General features: G+C 45.7%; 2 protein-coding genes across 4 annotated transcripts; one reads left to right on the top strand and one right to left on the bottom strand.

The window, feature by feature from the left end:
• The first annotated feature begins 5,876 nt into the window (after window positions 1–5,876).
• LOC144158930 (transcription factor MafF-like) lies at window positions 5,877–8,869 on the top strand. Of its 3 annotated transcripts, none has more exons than XM_077690133.1 (4): window positions 5,877–5,918; window positions 6,094–6,206; window positions 6,857–7,196; window positions 7,822–8,869. In XM_077690133.1, exons 2-4 carry the CDS (start codon window positions 6,191–6,193, stop codon window positions 8,024–8,026), a joined length of 561 nt encoding a protein of 186 aa, XP_077546259.1. In that variant the 5' UTR covers window positions 5,877–5,918; window positions 6,094–6,190; the 3' UTR covers window positions 8,027–8,869. The 3 variants fall into 3 exon arrangements, with proteins under 3 accessions (XP_077546259.1, XP_077546260.1, XP_077546258.1); XM_077690134.1 differs by having other exon boundaries at window positions 5,918–5,948; XM_077690132.1 differs by lacking the exon at window positions 5,877–5,918 and having other exon boundaries at window positions 5,955–6,206.
• Window positions 8,870–10,511: 1,642 nt separating this feature from the next.
• LOC144158927 (threonylcarbamoyladenosine tRNA methylthiotransferase) lies at window positions 10,512–24,713 on the bottom strand. Its single transcript, XM_077690129.1, has 11 exons — window positions 24,344–24,713; window positions 23,427–23,528; window positions 22,480–22,710; window positions 21,194–21,314; window positions 18,539–18,642; window positions 17,687–17,853; window positions 16,489–16,634; window positions 15,137–15,197; window positions 14,359–14,478; window positions 12,544–12,690; window positions 10,512–10,848 (listed from the first exon to the last, which is right to left on the bottom strand). The coding sequence occupies exons 1-11, from the start codon at window positions 24,498–24,500 to the stop codon at window positions 10,528–10,530; spliced, it is 1,677 nt and encodes a 558-aa protein (XP_077546255.1). The 5' UTR covers window positions 24,501–24,713; the 3' UTR covers window positions 10,512–10,527.
• Window positions 24,714–24,779: the final 66 nt, after the last annotated feature.

The following is a 24,779-nucleotide window of genomic DNA, read 5'->3' as shown; positions in this document are numbered from 1 at the left end:
GAGTGTACCGCCATGTGCTGGTTCAGGTGGCCCCGGTGGCGGGTGCTGTAGCTGCACTGGTGGCACACCCACAGGCTCACCCCGCGCTCCCGGCGGTTCGCGCCACTTGCACCGTTCCACACGCCGTTCTCCACCTGCCGAACCACTGCACAGAAAGGGCAGGGAGGAGCGGGACACCAACTGGGGATTTACTACAAAGCAAATTCTGCACTAAACACTTCTTTTTTTCAAGGGCTGGAAGGGAACCAAAAGGGTCTGATCTTTTAAAATAACCTCGTCAAGGACAGCTAGCCTTAAAAGAGGGAATTTCAGGCTTTCGCGTTAGCCGCTGGCATAGCTGGCACAAACACGCTCGCAGGTGTGAGAGATAAAATCTTTACAGTGAAGGAGGTCTCTATACAATGCACTGGCTTACCATACACTCACCTTAATTAAGCATATATTTAGTGCGCACAGTCCCGGAAGCTGGCATTGCTTTAGAGAATTAACTGTCGTTCCCCACGATACCTTAGAAAGTGCTAGCTGTATTGGTATGAGCAGGTCTTGACAGGGACGGGAGTTAAAATGGCTGACACACTAATATTGAGCATCATTGAATTGTTTCTCTATCGGTACAGCTTATTTTGCAATTGAGTTGTTCAAAATGCCCAGCACTTTTAGGTTGGCTTACCGCGTATTATTGATAGAGCTATATTTGGCCCTAGTGCACACAATGTTTAAATGAGTGCTTAAAGTACATGCGATCTCCCACAATTGCACGTCAAAACATGCTAAACAAAAACCTTTGACCTCTGTTAGCATGGGAAACAAAAAACTGACCAGGCATTTGCTCACGGCATAAAAATGCACAAAATTTGAAAATTTGACGCACAAATAACACACGACATAAACTGGCTTCAAGCAAACGTCGTGACATTTTCAAATGAAAGCCATGTAAAAACAATAAGCATAGTTCTGACAGACAAATGTGCATTCGCTTCCTTTTATATAAAACAAAGTTTCAGTATCACAAAATGTGTTTTTCTTTCGTTTTGCCACATTTAGAAGCCGTAACCAGAAGGAGCGTTTCGTCTTCGTGGACTCTCCGGCCAGGAGAAAGAGCAGGGCAGAGTTCAGACTGGCATCCCTTCTCAGATGTTTGCAAGGCACATCTGAACCTTCAGGTGCGGCAGCAGCCAGCATTGTAAGGTGATCCAGTACTTCACACAAGACAGCAAAGCACCGAGCTGGCCATGTCTTCTCCTGTGGTGGGAAGGGGAAAGCAAAGAGAGCTTCTGAAAATGAAAAATTGACACAAACTTTTAACACAGCCGCACCAGACAGTTTTAAAGGGACCCTGCAACACTCTTCGTGCAGTGCAAGTAAACCTGCGCGACGTTTAGATTAGACTTCCAGGAACAGCCGAGCCAAATATTACACGTGCACGTGAAGCGGTAAGCGCGCAAATCGCCGCGAAAGACGCGGAAAAACCAACCGCGCTCTCTTCAATTCTTCTCATTATGCGCCCGTGGCATGGCCTCTGCGACGTCAATCGGGCCATGGCAGTCCTGGCTGTCGCTGGTCAACAACTTCGCGGCTAAATTCTGGCATTTCCTGTGACGATCAGCCGTCGTCGGCGCTGTGTATGAACCTCTTCTAAGTCTGAACCTGTCCGCATGCTTTTGGTATTTCTTTTGTTTTGAGTGCGCGCGGAGTTTGAGTGACGAACTAAATATTTAACTTTCAACGAGCCCACTCGACAACAAACGTTTATTGCTCCAAAAACGCCCTACCAGCCTGAGCGCTTGATTACAAGCAGGCCACCATGCCTGCTTTTTTGTGGCACCAGACCGGAAATAGACCCGTCCACGTTGCGGGGAAAAGGACGAAACTCCCCAGCCTGTGACATATCGAAGGCCGCCGAACAGAACGCCGTGCGCCGCCCCCCTCTACGGGTTAGAGCGCGCAGCTTTCGTTGCGTTGTCCGCGGTTGAGTTGAGAGGGAACATTTATGCGCGATTTTTCATCGCGCGTAGTTTCGGTGATAGTGAACGGATTTTCATAATTCTTGCGGGAGGAGGTTGCTGGGACAATAGACTTTACCCCAAAATACATTCCGAGTAGTCGATGGTAAGTGTTGCAGGGTCCCTTTAAAGATTTCCCGGGCTGAGGTCCACACCTCTTCGAGCAGTTGCTATACTAAGCTAACTAAGAGGTACAATGATAGTAAGGAGAGAGCAACTTGAAGTCAGCAATGAATGTTAATCGAATAATTTAGCCAAGACCAAACTGACACTCGCCAAAAATGTAAAAACAAGTGACGTTTCGGGGCCCGTACGGGTCCTTTGTTCACATATGAAACAAAAAGCAGCTCGGCCGTATTTATACATGCATGGAATGCTGCAAAGCACATGCACATGTTATAGGCAAAAGCCCACGTGTCCGATTAAGAGTGTGCCGGGTTGAGTGGAGGTGGAAGGATTCTCGGAGTAAACGCGTTGATAATATTTTCTCGGTGGCAGTGATTCTGGCCGAGTCTGAAATGATGACGTGACCGGTTTAGTTGTGAGGTTCTGCCAAGGCGTTTAGCTGAGTGCGGCCGTTAGCAACGTCGTTTTTGTGCTCCTTTAGTCGCTTCTTGAAATTTCAAGTTTTGCCAACATAGGTTGCGTCACAAGTCTGACAAGGAATTTTATAGACCACCCCAGGGTATCTTTTGTGCTCTAGCACATCTTTAGCGTGTACAAGTTGCTGTCCGAGCTTACTTGTGGGCTTGTGGCAAACTTGGACGTTGTCTTCACTGAAGGTCATTGCCACCGAAAAAACAGTATCAACGCGTCTACTGAGAATCTTTCCACCTCCAATCGAGCTCACACACTCTTATTCGGACATGTGGGCCCATGCCTAGAACATACGCATGCACTTTGCAACGTTCCACGCATGTATAAATATGGCCAAGCCACTCCGCTTTTCATTTCATATGTAAACAAGGGACCCGTACGGCCACGAAAAGATAATTTGTTTTTACCTTTTTGGCAAGTGTCAGTTAGGTCCCGGTAAAGTTATTTCCTCGCCAGACGAGTTTTTGTCAATCTTTGGACTACATCGAATAATTTAGTTGTCGACCCCTCGAAGAACAGAGCAAGTTCCTATGAATATCCACATCCACCAAGATGCAGGCACATAACTTGCAAAGAAAAGCTTTTGCAGAAGATTGCTACACCTTGACCACTTCCCCAAGTTTATTCGACTCATGGCATTGAGCGTTGAGCAGGGTTCAGTCTTTCTGAAGAGATGCTAATGTGGTGCATTGCAATGGCAGAGCTTTTCTTTTTTTACACTGGTGGGATCGATTATAGCTGCAGCATACCTCGATGCGAGACTTGTGCACACAATGCATGCTAGTGTGATCACTCTTTGCTAGGCTTTTACAATTCACTCGTACCACCCTTTTGCAATGGAACGTGTTTCAAGTACTCAGTTAAGGCCCGTTCGTTCACACTTGCGATGAAAGCAAGCAAAAAGCGACAGGAATTCTGTCGCTTTGTCGCGTGGCGACAAAAATTGGTCCCGACCACTCGACAAAAACGATCGTCGTGAGACAAAGGGACGAAATTCCCGTCGCTTTCACTGACTTTTGTCGCAGATATGAACCGGTCTTTACTGCTGCACCACTCTTAGCTCCCGTAACAGGGAAGACTGGAGACCCATGCCTTTTCCTAAACTACGAGAACACGAGTCGCAAGTGGGGGAGGGAAATGCAGTTACCAGGCAGAGCGTAAATCATGGATTAATAAGACAACAATGACATCAGTGGGACAACTTCTGCGACACCAACATGCAGCACTCTTTAAATTAAAGTGGATACTTTATGCAAACAATATGCACACACTGAACACATGCACCAATCACTTACCCCTTAATAGAGGCTACACGTGTCTGCCACGGCAGCGGTTGAGGCGGCACACTTTTGAATTAAAAACTTTCTTCATGTCTACTTCTTTGCCTTGTTGCCATCCCTACTTAAAAAAAAAAAACAGCGCTAAAAACGATACGACAGGAAGAAACGACAAACACAGCACAGTGTTTGTCGTTTCTTCCTGTCGTAAGCGCTGTTTTTTCTAATTAGCATCGTGCACCAATTACCCCGAGTCAGTTCACTAGTTCAGTTCGTCATTCCTCCCTTCCGTCTACATTGATACATTGATATAAAAGGCATGCGGTCGAAAGCAATCATGAATCCACGAGGATATGCTTCTGAGGCCAATTTGGCTGCCTGGCAATCATTGGCACTGCTTAGAAAGCAACCTTTTGTCTCAAAAGTGCATGTTTCTTTGTGATAGCACTTATGAGTCGTCGAATGACTCACAGGTTGCGATAAACTGATGCCTATGCAGGAGAACGTAATAAGAGTCCTGCTACAATGCATCACGGCCATGACACATTTGGGGCAATGCATGATTAAAGTTTGCCCAACCTTCACAATGTGTTGTAAAGCGAGCATTAACGGCATTCTCTTTCGGGGTATACCATGGTCCCTATTACATGCACACCAAGTGTAACCAATGCGCCCACTTGACAACTTCTGGATGTCTCACAAAGCACCAAGGTAGTCCGGCCGGGCTGCAAGAAAAGTCAAAACAAAAGTGCGAAAAATGTTCAAGATCATCAACGTCAGACACAAGATCAAATCATTCCTGAAAACACATATATGAAGGACTGGTGTCGCAACATGAAGTACAGGTGCGGCTGTTGACGGTAGTCAGGGCTTATTCATTCTGAGTAGCAGCGCGTACGCAACAATAATTTTGACGTCACTTACATGGTGATAGAAACCGACAGCCACACAGTCAAAATAAAAGATCTAGCCGGGCTTTTTGGTTTAGGACGCACATGGAACCATCAGGCAGTTCGGAACCATCTGGTATTGTCCGCTAAACAGATGAACGCCGAAATTAGCGCGTGCAAAGTCAGTCGTATTCCTTTCAATACGATTTCCGCACCGTCTGGAGGCATAACCCGAGACTGTCGGCCTGTCATTTTCTTATTTTCTTTCTGGAGTACGGGATAGCAGGATATGAAGCGATCCACTGACTTCAAACATGAATCTAGGAGTGTGATGAAAGCGCACTATATGCCGAGATGCGTCATGCAATCGCAGCGATGGATGTAAAGTAGCGCGTAGCACGACGCACTGCCGGAGTTGGGTAGATTTAGTTCGAACAACTTGCCTAACCCAGGCCATTACTTAATCGCAGCCAGAAGAGCATTTTTTTTTCTTTCTTTTTCTTCCCAGTCACGCCTCCTGTCAATGAACTTGTCAAGCAGACGAGGGTCTTTTTCTTCTGAGAGTAAGAGATGACAGGAAGAACTTACCTCAGAGTGCTGTCGCTGCCACTAAGCAAACATCACAAGCAAGAAACAACAGGTGCGACAAAAACGACACCTGAGACGCACAGCCGCAATGCACGGAACAGCACAATGTCCGGAATGTCAACTGGAGAAGGCTCCTGGCATCGTCAAGTACACACAAAAGGCGCATACGAAAACAATCTCGAGAATGTTGCAGGCTTAAATAGGGTGAGCTTCGGCAACTCAGCTCGAAAACCACCTAGGTCCCCGTGCATTTTGCTCAGGAAAACAGCACCGGCTTCAGAAGCTGATCGGTCGTTCACTTTTTCATGTCAACTTCCATTGCGACAGGACGCCGGCTTTGGATTGACTTTCGTTGGAATGTGGTATGGATCTGCATGCGGTTTCTAGTTGGCAAAAAGCAGTAAAATTACAGACTTGAAGTTTTTTTTTTTGTAATGAAATACAATTACTTTTAAAACCAGCAAATTTCAACTAACAAGGTTTGTGAGAATGTCACGCGAGACGCGCTGCAACCATCTACAACAGGAGGGTATCGAACTGGTTGCGCGCGCAGCAGACGACAGGTAAGCCATGCTTTGGGACCGAGAGGCAATGTATGTAACGTTCTTTGAGATTTTCGGTAGAAAAATTTAACTGAAAGGAAAGCGAACGCAATATATTTCCGAATCGTGTAAAATGTCGCTGCCGCATATTACGTGAATTGTACGGCTACTTACTGCTCTGGTGCATCCCCCACAGTACGCAGCTGTCCTTTGGTCTGCAATAGTTTAATTCCACACTCGCTGCTTACTGGTTCTGCTTGCCTGAGTAAACTGCGACGTTGTCCGGCGTGACCATGAATTGCGGTTCAGGTGAGTGTTTTTATTAGTTGGGCAAACCACTGGCAATGTGCAACTGGTAGCAGATGACAGAGTCATCATTTAGGCTTAATGTGTGAAAAGCTCTTCGTGTTTACGTGCTTTCGTAGAACGTCGCCCACCTGTATGGCGAGCTTTTTTAAACCTGAGTTCGCTATTTTATTTAGCTTTGAAGAAAAAAAGCTGTGCGCCTCGCATTATGGGCACAGCATATCTCTGCCCAAACAGGAAAAAAAAAAAAAAGGGGGGGGGGGGAAGCGTTATTAGCAAGAACCAGCGCAGGACCTAATTAATTGAGTAAAAAACGCAAAATACAAAGCTACCCATGCCCCCTTATTTCCACTCAATGTGATTTTGCATGACATAAATGTAAAACTATATGATTCCACTTTACTCCAATTTGAATAATTTATTATCAGTGGGGTCTTCGCTCCACCGCATGACCTCACGTCGAATGTCAAACTTTTCCAGGTCCTGGTCATATATGTGGGGAGCGTGGATGTTTCATTCATCGGAGATGTCGCTTGCTACACCATATAATGGTGTGGTAGTTGCCGCTTCTCGAAGTTTTGTTTCATGTCGGCACTGCCACCGAGAGAATTCGACACAGATGATGTGCCAACAGCAGGAACTTGTCTCTACAGGCTCCCAAGTCGAAGAGAAACCTGCTCAAAACAAGATGGCACACAGTGGGCAAGACACTTGCGGCTGTGACAGCAGGAACGCCGCAACCCCTCTCACCGCTGCGGGAGGTGCCAGACAGGGTGTGCCCAGGAGAGCTGGCCACGACCTGACCTTTGTGTCGGGGGTCGACGCCTTCCTCATCTGCCGCGACCTTGGCCTGTCCAGGGCCGAACTGACGGACATGTCAGTGCGGCAGCTCAACGTACGCATGCGCATGGCGAGCCTCAGCAACCAGCAGGCCCGCGCTGTCAAGCACCTGCGGCGTGTGCTCAAGAACAGGGGCTATGCAGCCATCTGCAGGTCGGGTGTAACCATCTTCTTAGTCTGACCATTTCGTATGAGACTTGCAAGATGTAGCCACCGCCCCTCCCCTTTTCGTAGAATGGTATAGGTTGTATTCACTGGCGAGGCACGTATGCAGGCAACCATGTGAGTGTGCCGTCACTGGTTATGTCGGGCTGCGTGGGATGGCGGTACTTGTCCGTGCTAAGCACATGATGCGTGTTGGACTTTCTGAACTCTATTCCACCGAACGCAAAATAATGCCTGGACTCCACTGTGAGTGCAATGAAGAACATCTCTGCTGACACCACCGTTGAGAATCGGGTTGAAACAAAGCAGACGACGCATGCCGGCATTTTTTTTTTTTTTGTGGCGTGAAAGCACAGTGGCACAAGCTGCACCATGTCTCTGGCCGTTTCCAGTGTTGCCAAGCAAAGAAATTGACAGCTAAACTTTTCAGTGAATACCATCTATATGTATGCCCATCTATTGAGGGGTCGACCAAGAGTGGATAGAAGCTGCACATGTGCTATTTCAATCAATCAACTTCACCTGATGGAGAACACTGCAGCACCCCTGTGTAATCGTTCCTCAAATTTCCACCTCTGTTATTTATTTATTTATTTTTTCGTTTGTATCGCAGGAACCGTAGGGTCGTCCAACAAGGACACCTAGAAGCGGAGAAGCGCCGGCTTCTCGCGGACGTTGAAGCGCTCGAGGTTGAGGTGGGCGAGTTGAAGGCGGAGCTTGGTCGCATCGATCGAGACTTCACTGGACTTCTCAACTGGTGCAGCGAGTACCGTGTGCTCCCTGCAGAGCAGATCCAGCTGTTCAAGGACTCACCCTGAGGAAATGAGTGGGAAGTTCAAAAGCGGCTTTGTGTTTCGTTATGCTGGCATAACGTCTGACCAGTGTTAAGTGTTTATTGAGCGCAGACATGTGCCAACGTTACTGTTCTAAAGGAGTTTAAATACGTTGTGTATGAGCTGTTTTTGTTATGTTTGAATAACTTCTGACACGTGTTATGCGCCGAGCACAAAAACGTGCCCACACTCTTTGTTCCAAAGAAGTTTAAATGTGTAACTGAGTGAGACAGAAAAAAGACCAATTTGCCCAATTTTCATAGCCTGTCTGTTGTGCAGTTTGTGCACCATACGGAGCTCTTGTTTAAAGGAGAAAAAAGAATTAAATCGAGAGACTACTGCGAAAAAAAATTTTAGAGTTCGTCCTGCAATACTAAAAAAAATCTGAAAGATTCCACAGTGGGAAAAACTTGCATCTTTGAAGCTACAAAGTAACATCTCGTCAACGATGGCAGGCGTTATGTTTCTCGTCAATTTTACCAATTGCATCACTAGAGAAACATGGAACTAAAGTTGTTAAACTCAAATTAATTTGCGACTGCTATGTGCAGTTCAATTTGTGATTTTTATTTTCCACCATTTCAGTAAGCGGCAGATGCATAGGGCCTTAATTATTTCTTATGCGACTCCATGTTGTCTGAAATATCTTTAATGCTAGTGTCTACCTAATTCTCGGTTACTACCAACTTTTTTGGGCACTATACATTTTATAAGGGATGTATTGGTTGGCAATCTGTTGAGCGCTGTCCTCCGGATTTAGATGTGTATCGTCTGCCACCCCATCGTGTGAGCAGATTGGTGACAGAAAAATAGTACCTTTCAATGCACTCTACTAAAACGAGCCACGAAACTTGTGTTATGAATCACTGAAACTTCTTCTATGTGCACTCTTACCAGCTCTACACCTACCTATCCCATCTTTCTTTCCATGTTTATGTGGAATACCTTTTCAGAGGCGTTGTAGCAATCTTTCACACAGCGGTTCTCAAATAGGGGTCTGCGGACCCCACGGGAGCTTTACAGGGGTCCATGAAGCCTCCGTCAAAACTTTTCCCCCGCCATTGTTTTCTCGATTTTGCCAGAACTTCCTGATGATGATGATTTCTATTGGTTTCCCCTTTGTATCGGGGTGATGACATGTCATCTTACCAAAAAGGACTAATATACCTATGTTTTACACTCTTGGTTTAATACTAGTGCTGCTTAGGGCAGGCACAAAAAGCTTATTAGGCATGAAATACTTTTTTTTTCCCCTGTTACAGGTGGTAACTGTCCTAGGCAATATTCCCCTCTCTGCTTTTCGTCCACCAGCATTCTAATCTTCTTTTTGTCCTCTCGACAACCTTGAAGTTAACTTCCTCTGTGGTACCCTTAAATTCTAGGGCTTCTGGAAGCCCAATATTCCCTTCATGTAGATTTGGATGGATACCCTCACATTCTAACACTATGTGCCGCATAGTTTCTGTTTCTTTTCCACAGACCACGCATACCCCATGATTTTGTGAATACTTCCCCACAAAGCTCTTAGTTCGCAGGCAACCTGCTCTAGCCTCAAAAAGTAAAGCACTGCCCTGTGAATTATCGTAGAAATTTTCCTTGCTGATGTTCAAATTCTTATCCCTGTACATCTCTAACAATGCTTTAGCTTCCATTTTTTCCCTCCATTTATTCGTTTCAATCTGCCTTGCCTCTTTTTTGGTTACCTTGGCTGTTTTGGATTCTCCACTGTTCTTTCCGTATTTCATCGTTAGCCTTCTAGTCTTCCTTAACCACTGCGTGTCCACGCTTTTCAAGTATAGGTACCTAAAAACCTCAGCTGCCCACCGTCGTTGATCCATAGCCCTCAACCTCATCTCAAAGCATATTTTACTCTGAGCTTCTCTAACTTCAAACGACGCCCAGCCCATATCTCCCTGAACTGCTTCGTTAGTTGTTTTTCTATGCGCGCCCAAGGCCAAACGTCCTACCGTTCTCTGGTTCACTTCAAGGCGTGACAGAACGTCTGATTTTAAACAGAGTACAGCATTCGCAAACGTGAGACCCGGAACCTTCCACATTCCTCTTACTACTTCATATTTGTTATACCCCCACAGCGCTCTATGCTTCATTATAGCTGCATTTCGCTTTCCCTTAACCTTCGCTTTCCCTTCTTGCAAAGCAAAAAGGTGGCTTCATTGCATTAAATTTACGTTTAGTTTCTCTGCGTAGCACATATTTTAACATCTGCTTTTCGCACAACACGCCAGCTATAAAGAAGAAAAAAAAAAAAAAAAAAAAAAAAAAAAACACAGACCCTCAAAAGGCAGCATATAGGTGTTTAAAGACTTATAGATTCAAGTACAAATTGTTCGACATCATGACACCATTACATATATGCTCCATCGTTGGATCCCCTATAACTTGAGTCCCCGGGGCAGTCATGGCTGAGAACCCCTGCTCCAACAGATCACAACGCTGTCGCCAACAGGAGCACCCTCCGACTGCTTTTATTTCCACATGAACCTTTTTGTACCTATGGAACAGGCTATCGCCATCCCAACAATGGCTACGACTACGGCTGTCACGACGATCCACCGCAGATAGTGTTCTAAGCACATCGCACTCGTCGCTTTCTCCGACCGGCTTTGGATGTCCGCTTGGCTTGGCCTGATGCCCGACACCTGACCTTTGGGTAGCGGCTCGGGGAGCGCCGGGTCCATCGCCGCGTTCGTTCCGAGGACTCTGCACTGCATGAAGTGCTTGCCTGTGCCGGTAATTTCAACGTCCACCAGGCGTCCCATGTACTGGTCGTCCATAGGAAGCAAGACCTGTTGCAGAAGAGACAAGTCCTCAGCTTGTGGAGACAAGTCCTCCATAAGGTTTAACAGTGTGTGAACTGTGACTAGCCAATCTTGCCACGAACTGTTAATGGGTTAATAAGGAAGCACATGGGTCTTTGGGAACAAAAAATTGCCCAGAAAAGCATTTTTTAGGTATCGCTTTTACCTTAGTTTGAACAGTTTTTCCTCCAAAAAGTCGGTACTTGAAAAGTACCAGGTACTTATAAAAGCTGCTGTACAGGCCCAATTTAGTTGAAAAAAAATTACAATTTTTCCATAATTTCCTCCTTTTTCAACACGAGCGATATTGCAGCGATAGGAAATTCTCGAGAGGTAGGTACATCCCAGCATGTAGAGCAGCTAGAAAGATAATTTCTTTTGCAGTGTAAAGCTGAATGTTGAAACCATCCAATAAGGGAAGCATATTTTGCATTTTATGTTTCAGTACTTGTTTAATTAGCATTATTTTCAATTTGTTAGCAGGAGTACTTCAAGCCCAGAAGTTAGAATTGATGTAAACTTGTATGTGATTGCAAAACAAAACAAAAAAAAAACTGCTTCCCACATTTAATTCTCTACTACGTCTGGATCTATTCATGCCTTGCTGGTAATTTTTTGTTGATTAGTTATTTTTTTTTTTCGTTCTCAAGAACAACCAATAAATATTTTTAATTATCTCGGAAACTAAATGCCTTACATTAAAACTAATTGGATATTTGAAATAAGATTAAAAAAAACTGTACAAGCTCATGAAGTTTTATCAATATTTGCTGGAAAGCAAAAGAAAAAAAATTCCACAAGACCAGTGTGCCCCCTTAAGTAGACAGACATGTGATGCTCAAAAAAGGCGTTCAGTGTCTCTTTAGTCTATTACGTGTCTTTTGTGGAGATGTTATGTACTGCTGCTGTACTGCAGGATGTAAGACATGCCCTGTCTGCTCTGAAAGACAAATGCTAGATCTAGCCCTCTAGCGTGGTGCCCCTTAATGCATCACTTCAAGATGGTGCAATGCTACCCTCTCAGATGCATATACCAATTTCAGAGAGAGAGAAAAGAAGACGCGGAATAGATGTAGGGATATCTCCAACAGGCGTTTGGGATTCCCCGTCGGGAAAAAGGAAAATCGAACGACAACAACCACAGCTCAACGCAAAGCTCTCTCGTGATGTATTCTTTGCTTGGCCAGTCCCACACAGCGAGTATGCGCTACTCTGGATGTACGCACCACTTTCCTAGAATACCCACAGCAACTCTCAGGTGTGCACTCCGCAGGCCCAATGTTTGGGTTTTGGGTGTACGGTGCAAATTGGTACCTGCTGCTTGGCATTCGCTTCGACTATGTCGAAATGGAGCAACTCGATAGATGCCCGCTTCATAATGCGAGGCACACAGGTTCGATTCTGGCCACAGGAAGCTTTTTTTTTTTTCACTTCACCCACAATTATTCATCGTCGTCAGAGAAAGTTGGCTTTCCTGCACAGCACATTGGTGTACAACGACATCAGTGAGGACAGTAAGGCCTTGCTTTAAAAAGCAATCAGAAAGCAGGTAAAGGAGTGTAGAATACCGGGTACGGCCAAAGTTTTGCACATTTTGGTTTTGATGACGACACAAGTTTTGCGAGTGTTTGCAGAGACCTTGCAGTGCTATCATTACGAGGCTTCGGCGTTTGAACGACCCACCTGCTCGTAGAACTTGTTGTGGCCGACAAGATGCCGCTGGTCGTGGGCCACCTCTGTGACAAGGACCGTGTACCTCTGGCCGACCCGGTCACGATACGTCTCGTACGACTGGAACAGCTCTGTCAGCCGTTTCGTTCGCTCCTTCACCTGCAGTCAACAAAATAAACGAAATTAAAAAAAAAAAGGCAACAAAATGAAGCCTGGAGGAGGAAGGGTGCGTTCACATGCATAAGAAAGAGCCTGACGAATCGAACAAACTGGACCACACCTAATAGTACAGCCACGAAAACCACAGGGTCATTTTTGATTTTTGAAAATAGAGTTGAGGAGAAGAATGCAATGACAGCTGTGAGAACCCACAGATTGCGGCACAGCACGTAATGCAGTGAAGCTGAGCTTCAGGCTGTGAAGCGGGGCTAAATTTGCATATTACATCGACCTTAACTTGCACTACTTTCGTCAACTTTTGGTCTAGGTTACGCACGCAAAAATGCGGTACTTCCATTGACTACAGGGGAAAGTATTGCGAAAAGTGAATGCGTGGCAGTCTACAATGGGAGTGCATGCAATGACTGCAAAGTGCAGTCACCAAAAGGTCCAGGAAACGTGCAGCTGCCATTGTCAGGCTTGCAGTACAAAAGACGTAGGTAGGCATAAAATTGCCCTTCCTCCTCATTCCTTTAGGCAGCCTAACCTACTTATAGCAATACTGAAGTGCCACTGAACAGCCATTGTTGCATCCGATAACTAATAACTCGGTGGACAGAAAAGTATATTTTGCTAGGTATTTAACCCTTTGAGGGTTTTTGCCATACGTGTACTGCGGGGGTTTTCCGCCCCGCAAGGTCTTTGCCGTACGGGTACGATTTCGAGCATCCGTTTGAAATTTCGCGCCATATTAACGATGCATGCTCCCTGGGAGGTGCTGCCACCTCCTGGGACTTACAAGTGGTGTTTGAAATTTGATTGTGCTACCTCCTTGCGGTGAAAAACAGAACTCTCTGGCTTCGGTGCGTTACGGCGTCTGTACGTGTCAACGCGTTTCGTGGTTTCAGTTTCGCCACGTGATCGCATCGGAGGCGCGCAAAACTTGATCGGCGCTCGCTATCAGGGGCAGCGGAAGTCGATTTCGATCTATATTGGCGCTGCTCTTATCTTGTTTATTACCCACGCTCACTAGGTATTCTTGCCCTCCTTGCTTGGAACTGAAGTAACCTAATCGGACACTCCGTTGCAGGGGCGGCAGAAGTTGATTTCTATCTATATTGGCGCTGGTATGAGCTTGTTTATCACCGGCGCGCATGAGTTATTCTCGCTCTCCTCGTTTACTGGGTTGCCTTCGAGTTCTTCAGATGCACGGCAAAGCGGCGACATGGCCCAACGAACTGCCCGCTCTGATGACACCGACCGCGATGACTCTTCTGACTCTGAGTTTGCTCCTTTCACCGAGTCTGAATCGGAAGGCAGTCTTTCTTCGGAAGAAGACAGCTCATTTTCGGACATGCGCTTTATGCGTGCAGACTGCGATAAGACACTGTGCGTAGACCCGTGTTTCAAGGAATACCACACTCTGAAATACTATTGAACATTTTTCAGTTCTAAGTGATGCTGACCCCAAAATACTGTTCCTGATAATTTTTTACTATTTAATCCTGACTTTAGACATTTTGTACATTCCAAATCCGCAATAAACTAATTTGACCACCAGGGAAAGTTTTTTTCAAAAAAATTCGACCCTCAAAGGGTTAATGGCTTCTACCCAGCTTTTAAGCAATTTAGAGGAAATTGTACTGACACGTCGACTAACGTACTCACAATGTGTGTCGGAATTCGCTTCATGCTGGCTGCGGGAGTGCCAGGCCTGGGGTAGAACTGATTGATGAAGAGCGACGGAAACCTGTAGTCTTGGACTAGCTTCACGGTTTCGTCAAAGTCCTGCGGGGGTAAAGCCAAGATCGTCATCGCCTTAAAGGGACCCTGCAGCACTTTTGCAACTTTACTTCTAAATACCAAACGCTTTCAGAACGTAGTCAGCAAACACATCCAGAACTTAGAATAGGGGGTTACAAAGTACCTCAGCCAAAATTACTGGTCTATACCCATCAGATAGCTATGTAAAATATTCTCTTTTAGACTTGGCACTCTTCAAGTGCTCAAATCACGTCATTGCAGTAGTATAGTGGCTGTAGGCTGGCTTTCCTTAAGTTTTAGCAAAGAACGCATTTGATAGCCACTTAAAAAAAGAAAGCCACAAAATCAAAGCATGAACGGAAAGTGGATCTGCTGTGATGAGCAAATCATGCAGAGCTGCTCTGCGCTGGCGATAACTATAGCTTTTTGAGTGCTTCCAGATGCAGAAAAACGAAGGAAAGTGTTTATTGGAAGTGCTGCGGAGTCCTCTTAAGACATTTATAAAAGTAGCGATTGATCGACAGAGGCCTATGCCAATGCTCCAGCAATCAGCACAGTCCGAAAAAAAAAAATTGCGCTAAAAAAAAGCACTGCCATTCAATCCACTGGGCCACCCAAAGAACACCAGAGCCAAAAAAAATACTGGTTTGAACCGTAAAATGCGCTAAAATATTCACCTCACCTCTTCTGTTTCTGTTGGGAAGCCGCAGATGATGTCTGTTGCAATAGTGATACCAGGAACACTGCATAAAGAAAAGAGAAGGAAAGAACGCATTGAGTCTTGCTGAGAATCTCGCACCCGAGTTGGTAGGTAAAAACTTTGGCGACGACTGCCTCACGAATGGCTCGCGTAATGCTCGTGTCATAGTCAGTGAGGTGACGGTGACTGTGACATGAAGTGACCGAGCAAAAACAGCCCAACCTTGCAGGAACTGGGCTGTCCTTCAGGACAGCCCAGTTCCTGCAAGGCAATTCCATGGAACGACTGCTAAGAAGAGTGTGCTGTGTCCCCCACTGGAGTATGCGCTTCCGTAACAAGTATGTGAAGCAGCATAGAGGACACACGTTGATGCAACATTTGGCTATAGATCAGGCAGACCTAGCTACAGACGTGGTTACCAATGCACAGCGTACACCTGTGGCACCGCAGCTGTTATTGCACACAATCAAGATTGAAGGACTGTTTTCTTTCCAGTGCCTCCCAAAAACTGCAGCAGTAAGGTAATGGGAAATACCTAACACTATAGTGATCATCCGTGAACAAACACACTGGTGTGTAGTATCTAGCTTAAATCTATCTATCTACCTAAAATCTATTTATCTAGCTTCGGAGTCTTCCCCTTAATAAGGCAACATCCGTGGAAACGCCAGCAAAAAAATCTAACGTAAATCTAATCTAATCACAACGTAAAGCACAACTTGCCAACTTTAAGACACAGGGTCTACGCCATCTTGGATCATCGTCTTGCATTGATCCCGTTCTTCGTACGCTGCATGCCCAACAGCCATGCTCAGCCCAAGAAACCACAAGAGACGTCCAAATGAGTCTGCTCTCCCCAAAAGTGTCTGAGCGAGCCTGCTTGCAGAAGCCAGGAAAAAAAAAATAAAAAAGAGATGCCACTTCTTGTGGTGGAGTACGTAGTCCAGCATGGGAAAAAAAAAGTTGAGCAGAAGGGAAGACGATAATAGACTAGTACTTGTCGAGTATTGACTGTCCTTGCGCACTCTCTGCGGTCAAGCTTTTTTCCATAAACAAGGCAACGTTCAGCAGGGTCCCATCAACAGTAACAGATGTCTACAATCTCTTCGGGAAATTAGTGGCTACTATCAAGGTGTTTGAGCTTAACAATGCATGCGCATCCCTTTATGACTTCTGCCCACAGTCCTGACGCATGTCCCGAACACTTGACTTCAAGGGGAGCAAGCAACTCCATAGGGGGATAGAGAGAGAGAGAGAGAGAGAGAGAGAGAGAGAGAGAGAGAGAGAGAGAGAGAGAGAGAGAGAGGCCAACGAGGTTCCACTGCAACACGTACGCTTTCCTCAGGTGGTCGACCACACTGCGAAACTGGGCAATGGTGTACTCCCGCCGCATTTCCGTTAGCACGGGGTCACTCCCGGACTGCACTGGAACGTGCAGGAAGGAGTAGACGCGGGGGTGGCTCAGGATTTCCGCCATGTCCTGAGAAAAACAAAGGGCGGGAGGGGAAAACGAAGAATAATTAAAGCAGTTACACTCAACGTGAAAGCTGTCAAAGTGCGGAGCAGAGATTTGCCAGACGGGCTGCGGCTAGTTTTAGTATCAGACTGGTGTTGATACTGAAAGTGGTCAAGAGAGGGTGTGGCAGACCCTGAAACGGGCTATAAAGAGACACTGGATTGAGTTTTCATTGATATGAGCTAATTAACACGTTAATTTATGATGTTTTCCTTATTTTATGTTATTGTGTACTCATTTGCGGCCAGCTTCCGTGGCAACAGCTCAGCATGAAGATCACCCTCAAGACTTTGCATATGAGTAACGTGTTCCTCTGTGGTGCAATGGGATTGAAATTGGCTTCATAACAAAAGAGACCCAGGTTTGGTCCCGACCAGGGGAAGTGGTGATCTTTCCGAAGCCTCTGCGTAAGTGCGTAACACCGTGGCTGCGGTGGTTACATACCGTGACCTCGGCCGAGCTGTGAACACAAGCCGGGCACCTAAAGTGCTTTAAAACAAAGAATCTGTGACCTTCCATACCTACTATACAGGGAAGTCAACAACGGGAGTGGAAACGCGTTTGTTCAATGTGGGTGAAATGCCCAGGTTGCTGTCATAGCTACACGGGAGAAGTTCTGAGCTGTGATGGGTACTTTAATTTTGTCTTCGTTACGAAAGCAGCAAGTACTGCAATGATGCAGCAGTCCTTTTTCTTATGCATGAAACTGGTTCAGTAACATTGAAGTGAAACCTCCAAACCTTCTTCCACAAAGTTTTTAGAAAAGTTTATCCCCCTTCTCTCTCGACCCCAGGCAAAAATACTGAGTGTACCGATGCTTCAAAGCGCTCTTATCCAACTGCACAATAGAAAAATAAAACACCAAAGCTCACAAAATATGTGAGAACAAGTTAGTGTTGCGACAGGCAAGACGACCAGCTAAAAATGAGCAAACGGAAAACATTTCTTTCAAGCCTGCTGAACTTAAGTCCAGTCCAAGCTTCGTCCAAAGAAGAAATGGCAGGATTCCCCCTGACCTCCAGGTGGTCGAGGATGTAGGGCGGGTTGGTCATGCCAAGGCGCAGCATGCAGCCCTGGGGGATGACCTTGACCATCTCTCGCAGAAGGTCGGGCAGGGTGACCCCGATGTCCCGGCCGTACGCACCCGTGTCCTCCGAGGTCAGCCAGATCTCGCGAACACCCTCTGGCAGATGGCACAAAGGGTACAAAAGGGCATTGTCTCACATTGTCTAAACGGGGACATTTTGTTGTAATCCAAACAGCCCACAGGATGCAGTTACGCTCTATGTATGAAACAGTATTCCGGCCTGGTCTATATTGCTTGCAGACAAGTGTCTTTCTATTGTTACAAAATGCAGTTCCAAACTGAACAGACGAAGCTCTCTGCTGGTCAGTGCAAACTTGCCTGTCCGACTTCCTGGTAACGTTTCTGGTGAAGGCAAAACCCTGCATATTCACTCGCATCCACGTGAAAGTTTATTACACACAGCAATATCCCGACAGGTTATTCTCCCCTCTCACAGAACTCGCAACAGCCCTTAAAATCTGTACAGAAAGTCCCGTGGTCGTGCACTTCCATTACAACGAACAGCTGCGGCTGAATGGTTTACGACATCTGCTTTGGAAGCAGTGGGACACAAGTTTGGTCCAAGTAGTAGTGACAGATGTGCCCCTTTGTTACTGAATGAGTGGCCGACCTTGGTTGCGCACAAATAACACCACTGTTCCTCAGTTACACGCAACAGCTAACAACACCATTTCTCAATACAAATGTCTATTGAACGATTCTGACTCCAAAAAACAATCTTGTCAACACTGGGAAACCCCAATATTCACCATTTGCCACAGAAAAGTAAACAAGCGCTCACCCTCAAACGCTTGCACAGCCCGCGCTAAGAGCTCTTCGATGGGATAGCTTCCCAGGTCCCCACGGGCGTGCTTGGTCTTGCAGTATGTACATCGGTTCAGGCAGCTGCAGACAGGGCACGTAATTTCCAACACATTGCACATTAGAATTTTCACACCAAACATATGCAAGGACATTATGGAAACAGGAGCAAGTTGCAAGCATAGGAGCACTCGCACATTAAGTGGTGAACAGCAGGGAATTTCAGTGAGGTTACCAAGTGAGGCATTACACTGTGACGAGGAAATTTCGTCGTTTAATCTCTCAAGCTGCATCATATTTGAACACCTTGCGGATTGTTAAGGAGTGGTAATCCGGAGCCCTTCATTTTAGCACGGTTATGTGCACTAATGCTGGTTTGTATTGCTCTCGTAAAAGAAAAATTACTGACTTGAAGTTCGCAGGAAATGCTATTGGTTTGAGCTTGAAAATGAAAAAATCTGGGCTGAGACAAAAGAGAAGGCCGCATTCACGAGTTTGTAGATGTCTTCCTTGCAGGTGGGGTAGCAGAGCTCTAACTCCACTAAGCAAATTTTTAGTTGCAGAGACAACATAACTGGGAAGGTCACTAGAAGTTGTAATGGAGGCTCTGGGAATTCTTACTTGTATAGGAAGTGCTGCCACAATGCGGTAAAAAAAAACAAAATTTGTCCCACCGTGTCTAGGGCAGTCGCTGGCAGGTTTGTGCTCGATGTATGATAAAACTTGTGCCAGCAAAAAGAAACTCTATACTTTTGTGATTTCATTGCACTGTTCAGTTCATAAGCTTTCGAATCCAGCAAAAATGATACAAATCTAGCCAGTGCATCCCAAGATATTGTACCCGATAGCTGACCTTGTGGGAAAAAAATTTGGTTCCATGAAAGCAGGGCACAAGTTTGGAAACATCGCAAAAATCGTCAATTTAGGCGACATCAAAGGGAAATGGCTTTGTGAATACTTATGAAACAGCTATGATATTTTGAAGGTACATTCTTTGGGACCTGCAGACTGTGAATAAAATTAATACAGACAATTGATATCTTCGCAAATTTTGGGTCCTCAAGATCAGTGTCCCCCTCCCCACTTAAACAAAGTTCTATTTTGTGTTCATGACCCCTTTAGCCAACAGTAAACTGGCTTGGCTTGTCCACACGGGTTGTACCGCTCCCACCAAAGACAAGCCAGGCTCGTCCACCCTAAAGCAAGCACTTGCGCGCTATAAGAGTCACGGTACCCTGAAATATCCTAGTTTATTCATATTTAGTCATGTTTATCATGTTGTTTATCATGTTAGTTTAATTTGAACCGGTTTCGTCTATTATACACTTGTTTTTTGACCATCCTTTGACAACTTGACGACAGGAGATGTCGGCGTCTCCTGTCGCTTGATGACAGGAGACGCCGACAGTCGAAGCCCCTAAGGTATTTCACACCTACAAAACTCTGCTTAACCCTCTCGCTCCCATTGACGAGTATAGTCGTCGTGAGAGAGTGCACCAAAATGAGCGATAACGAGTACAGATGATGACTGCACTCATCATCGGTCGTTTTGGAGCCCTGACAACACTTTTCTGCAAGACACTACGGCCATGCGGGGAAGCCATCTTCCAGAATTTTTTTTTACACATTAAAAAAATAAAGGAACGTTATTTCATCAAAATAATGCTGCTGTGTGAAGCCATTTCAGAGCAATCTTTTTACACAGTTAAAGAAATAAAGAATTGTTATTTCTTCGAAATGGGGGTGCCGTTTTATTCAGAAAAAAAAGAGCTCTACAAATTGAGCGAAAAACAATTTTCGGTAAATTTGGTACTTTTTTTTTCTACGGTACGGAAAGGGTCAAGGCTTTCGCATGACTCCAGAAGTATTTTGCCGCTCAAGCAAGGGCCCAACAAGGTCTTCGCCCACAGCAAAGCCTCCGCCAATACGGGTTCACCCCATTTTTGATTGATTGACTGCTATTGGTTTCCCCTTTGAAGCGGGGTGATGACACGTCATCTTACCAAAAAGGACTAATATAACCATGATTTACACTCTTGGTTTAATACTAGCGCTGCTTAAGGCAGGCACTAAAGCTTATTAGGCATGAAATACTTTTTTTTTTCCTGTTACAGGTGGTAACTGTCCTAGGCAATATTCCCCTCTCTGCTTTGCGTCCACCAGCATTCTAATCTTTTCGTTCCCTCGACAGCCTTGAAGTTAACTTCCTCTGTGCTACCCTTAAATCCTAGGGCTTCTGGAAGCCCAATATTCCCTTCATGTAGATTTGGATGGATACCCTCGCATTCTAACACTATGTGCCGCATAGTTTCTGTTTCTTTTCCGCAGACCACGCATACCCCATCATTTTGTGAATACTTCCCCACAAAACCCTTAGTTCGCAGGCAACCTGCTCTAGCCTCAAAAAGCAAAGCACTGCCCTGGGAATTATTGTAGAAATTTTCCTTTCTGATGCTCAATTTCTCAGCCCTATACATCTCTAACGACGTTCAAACAAAGCCAGGTATCAAACAAAGCCAGCTTTCTTACACCACACCACACCAAAAAGCCCTTTTGCATTTTTTCATGGGCCCAAGAAACACTATTTGGTGCAAGACAGGCGAAGAAATAAGAGCAATTTGCTCGCCTTGCTCACCCCGTGTTGATGGCAATAATCTCAATGAGCGGGTTCCGCCGGATCTTTGGCAGGGTCAGGGGGGCCCCTCCAGCTTTCCGCCTGCCTTCCTTCTTTGAGCCAAGCAGTCTCACGGAGTTGCCTGGGCCAGCACAAACCATTAAAAGCTTTAACAAGGTTGGCCTGGTGGGTCCTAAAGTGGCCCTTGTATAATTTGGTTAAGCATGATGTGGTACAGTAGACTAGTAAATGTTTGCCAGCTTGACACTGCGCAGGATTAGTACAGGTTGAAAGTGCGGAATATGACAATTACCGTGCTAAATTCTGCAATACTGCAACATCACAATAAGTGAGCTCGCCTCTGTGCATGCAATAACCGCCGCATTCATGTATAGCTCACGACAGTAAGAACAGAGAAGGAGCACGAAAAGCAGTACTATTCGTGTCATGTACTGTTAGTCACCGTGTGAAAAAGTATGCAAAGGTGCCCAACTGGTTGAACCATGCACAATCAAAGACAAGAAAAACGCAAACATAGAAATGGTAACCAAAACTAAAAATCACAGGATAGGTTCGTGAACAACAAATATTGTCGTGTTTTTTTTTTTAACAATAACCAGCACCCTTACTGCAATTTGAATCATTGCAAGAGAAATGCAGCATTGATGCACTGCCCCAAACAAAACTTTCCAGTTGTACGCATTTTGGTCCACATTTTTGTGTCTATGCTTTATTCGCAAGCCACCACATGTGGAAAAATCTTCTGTGGAAGTTCCTACCTAAGCGTGCGTCCCGAGGGTTTTGTTTTTGCAAACACCAGGTGCACTGCGACAGCACACCACACAATCGCAGCAAAATAACGCTTTCAGTGCTCTCCACCAGACGGCACAGTGATCAGATCTCTTTCTGGTTGCTCTCACACTGTATTTTCAACGTCTCGTTTCAACAACAATCTTCATGGCAACTTTAAAAATTACCGCTTGTGAGAGGCTCTGTTATTTTCCCCCAGTTAATAGTACTGTTGCTTTTGTTGTTGTACCATGTACACCCAATCTGCTATGGTACACAACGTTGGGGCTCGCAGTATTGCTAAATAAAAAAAATAAATAAAATTACTATTTCCAATCAATCTGAATTGTTGTCAGAGCAGAAAATAGTACTGTTGGCTTTAAAAATGCGATGTGATTCCCCACCAGTAGATTTTTTTCTCAATGCGGCAGCCTCGCCAAATCTCAAGTGAAATCAAGTACTGGTACCCCATTTTCAATTTTGCATTCAACTTTGACGCACAAAGAATGGCCCCCCACCTTTGAGAGTCTCCTCGACCACCTCGACAACGCGGTCGGTCTGCTGGACGCCCACGATGCTGAGCCCGCGGAGGTAGCCTACGTTGGGGGTGGCCTGGGACACGCAGCCGGCCACCACCACCCGCTTGCCCTCGCGAAGTCCGCCTTCAACAGCGCTTCGGAAGTGGTCTTCCGCCGGACTTTTGACCGTGCAGCTATTGAGCAGCCACAGGTCGGCACTGGAGGCGTCCTCTGCAGTGAAAATTGCAGACGGTGCACGTTTGGTGCGCCAGCACTCAAACATTCGACACAACTTGGTTCCCATTCAAGGCAGCATAGCATGCCACATTTCTGATGAAAGAAATTACGGGACCATCAGTGAGCGTGAGAGTCTGCTGCTGGCTGAAGAGTCCCCGAGTGGTTTAAAAACCAACACCCCCTCCAACGTGTGGCCATTGTGTGGCCCAGCTGTACTGCTTCAGTGCCTCAAGCCCTATGTTCAAGTGTGACAATTAGGTTGCAAAAAAAAGGCAGAGACAAATTGTTTGACACCTCCCCAACCCCTAGTTTCACAAATGAGCATTGAGGGTTTTGATTACTGGCACAGTGTTTGCAAGGATGAAATTTTCATATGCAGAAGAAACACGAAAGAAACTAGTGCCTGTGTTACGAAACAGTGCCTACTAGACGTTCTGGGGGAGAGAGAGAGAGAGAGAGAGAGAGAGAGAGAGAGAGAGAGAGAGAGAGAGAGAGAGAGAGAGAGAGAGAGAGAGAGAAGGATACTTCCCCAAGTTGCATCGCTTTTTAATAGTTACCGGCTCGGCTTACAGCAACCCCTCACTCTACACGTAAGCCCCCACAAGGAAGCTGGTTACTCGACGCATGCAAGTAGATGAAGACGGCAACCGTTCTTCTCTCCATGAAAAACTGCACACGACTTCCAAGTGACAGCCGAGTGATGCCCTCACCCACGATGGCGTAGCCCTTTGCTGCCAGCTGCCCCGCCATGTACTCGCTGTCCGAGCTGTTGTGGGCGCAGCCCCAGGTCTTCAGGTACACCTTGTGGCTTCCTGCACCAGGGTGATTTTGTGACGCTCAGAGCTGCACCAGGGCAGCTCACCAGCTGCACTAGGGCGGAGTTTTACCGTAGAATTTATATTTCGAGAGCAGCTCTGGACTGCCTGCAAAATGGTCAGAACTAATCTTATATGCAAATAAAGCGACCAAATACCGTATTTATTCGATTATAAGGCGGTCACGAATATAAGGCGAGGGTGCAGTTTGTCAAAAAAGAAAAAAAAAGTACATTCCCGAGCTTCGAATATAAGGCGGGGTATGACTTTGAGACTACGGATTTTGGAAAAATACCTCGCCGTATATAAGAATAAATACGGTATTCAACAAAATGGATCGCAGCTCTTCAGCAATAAATATATGACATATCTGCAAAACTAAACTTTGAAGTTTTGCTTGCGAACACAGCACACATAGACGATGGACCATTTGTGCGTGCTCCACACACATTTGTCCTTGATCTTTAGCGCGTGATGAAATCTCAGATTTCAATTCTAGTTTTAATTAAGGCAGAATTTTGAGGGCCGCCGTATCCTCCGCTGTCACCTAAGTTCCGCTCTTCAGTCACTATACACTATGTTCGTAATACCTTATACACATTCTAAATAGTCTGAAATTTGTTTATAACCGATCTTCAATTTAAATTCGTCTTTTGTTGCTGGTTATGAAATACGGAAGCGTTTAGAAGACGAATACAATAGTATTGTATTCGTCCTCTAAACGCTGCCGTATTTCTAAACGCTGCCGTCAGCTGAGCGCTAGCAGTACGTTACGTACTGCTAGCGCTCAGCTGACTATCGCATCCACTTACCGGGAATAAAACTGTCGCCGAAGGCTTCCGGGGCATCTTTCCGCCTCTTCACGCGAGGGATCACCTCTCGACGTCTTGTTGGGAGGACGGCATCTTCGGCCGATCGCACCACGTCCTCGATGTCTTCGACGAAACCGCTCGGGCAGATCTCGGGCATACCTGAGCGAACGCTTCGCAACGACTTATTCGGCAATCGCAAGGTAAGGGAGCGATAACGTCAGGCTAAGACGTTCACGGATCAGTACTGCGCTTTCCGAGCGAGGCACAATATCTAAAATAACCTGAGCGTAACCGAATGCGCAGTTTTGCGTCTGCTTCGACTTATTCGCCACATGGACGCCGCCATCTTGTACAAATGCTAAATCAGCTAAATAGATAGAAACAACCAGCACTTACTCCAAGCTAATATTCTTAAAACATTTTATTTTTTTATTAC

This window comes from Haemaphysalis longicornis, unplaced genomic scaffold, assembly GCF_048455015.1.
Source record: "Haemaphysalis longicornis isolate Haplotype H1 unplaced genomic scaffold, Haemaphysalis longicornis Haplotype H1 scaffold_10, whole genome shotgun sequence".
NCBI classification, from domain to species: domain Eukaryota; kingdom Metazoa; phylum Arthropoda; class Arachnida; order Ixodida; family Ixodidae; genus Haemaphysalis; species Haemaphysalis longicornis.
This window is presented reverse-complemented; position numbering and strand designations above follow the sequence as displayed.

Excerpts from the sequence above, each read along its gene's own strand:
- LOC144158930 (XM_077690133.1), top strand. Across the intron at positions 7,197-7,821 it reads GGCTATGCAGCCATCTGCAG|GAACCGTAGGGTCGTCCAAC; the intron begins GTCGGGTGTAAC and ends TTTGTATCGCAG.
- LOC144158927 (XM_077690129.1), bottom strand. The coding sequence starts at position 24,500 with ATGCCCGAGATCTGCCCGAGCGGTTTCGTCGAAGACATCGAGGACGTG. Across the intron at positions 23,529-24,343 it reads CGGCGACAGTTTTATTCCCG|GAAGCCACAAGGTGTACCTG; the intron begins GTAAGTGGATGC and ends ACCCTGGTGCAG. Across the intron at positions 15,198-16,488 it reads GTCGACCACCTGAGGAAAGC|TGTTCCTGGTATCACTATTG; the intron begins GTACGTGTTGCA and ends TTCTTTATGCAG.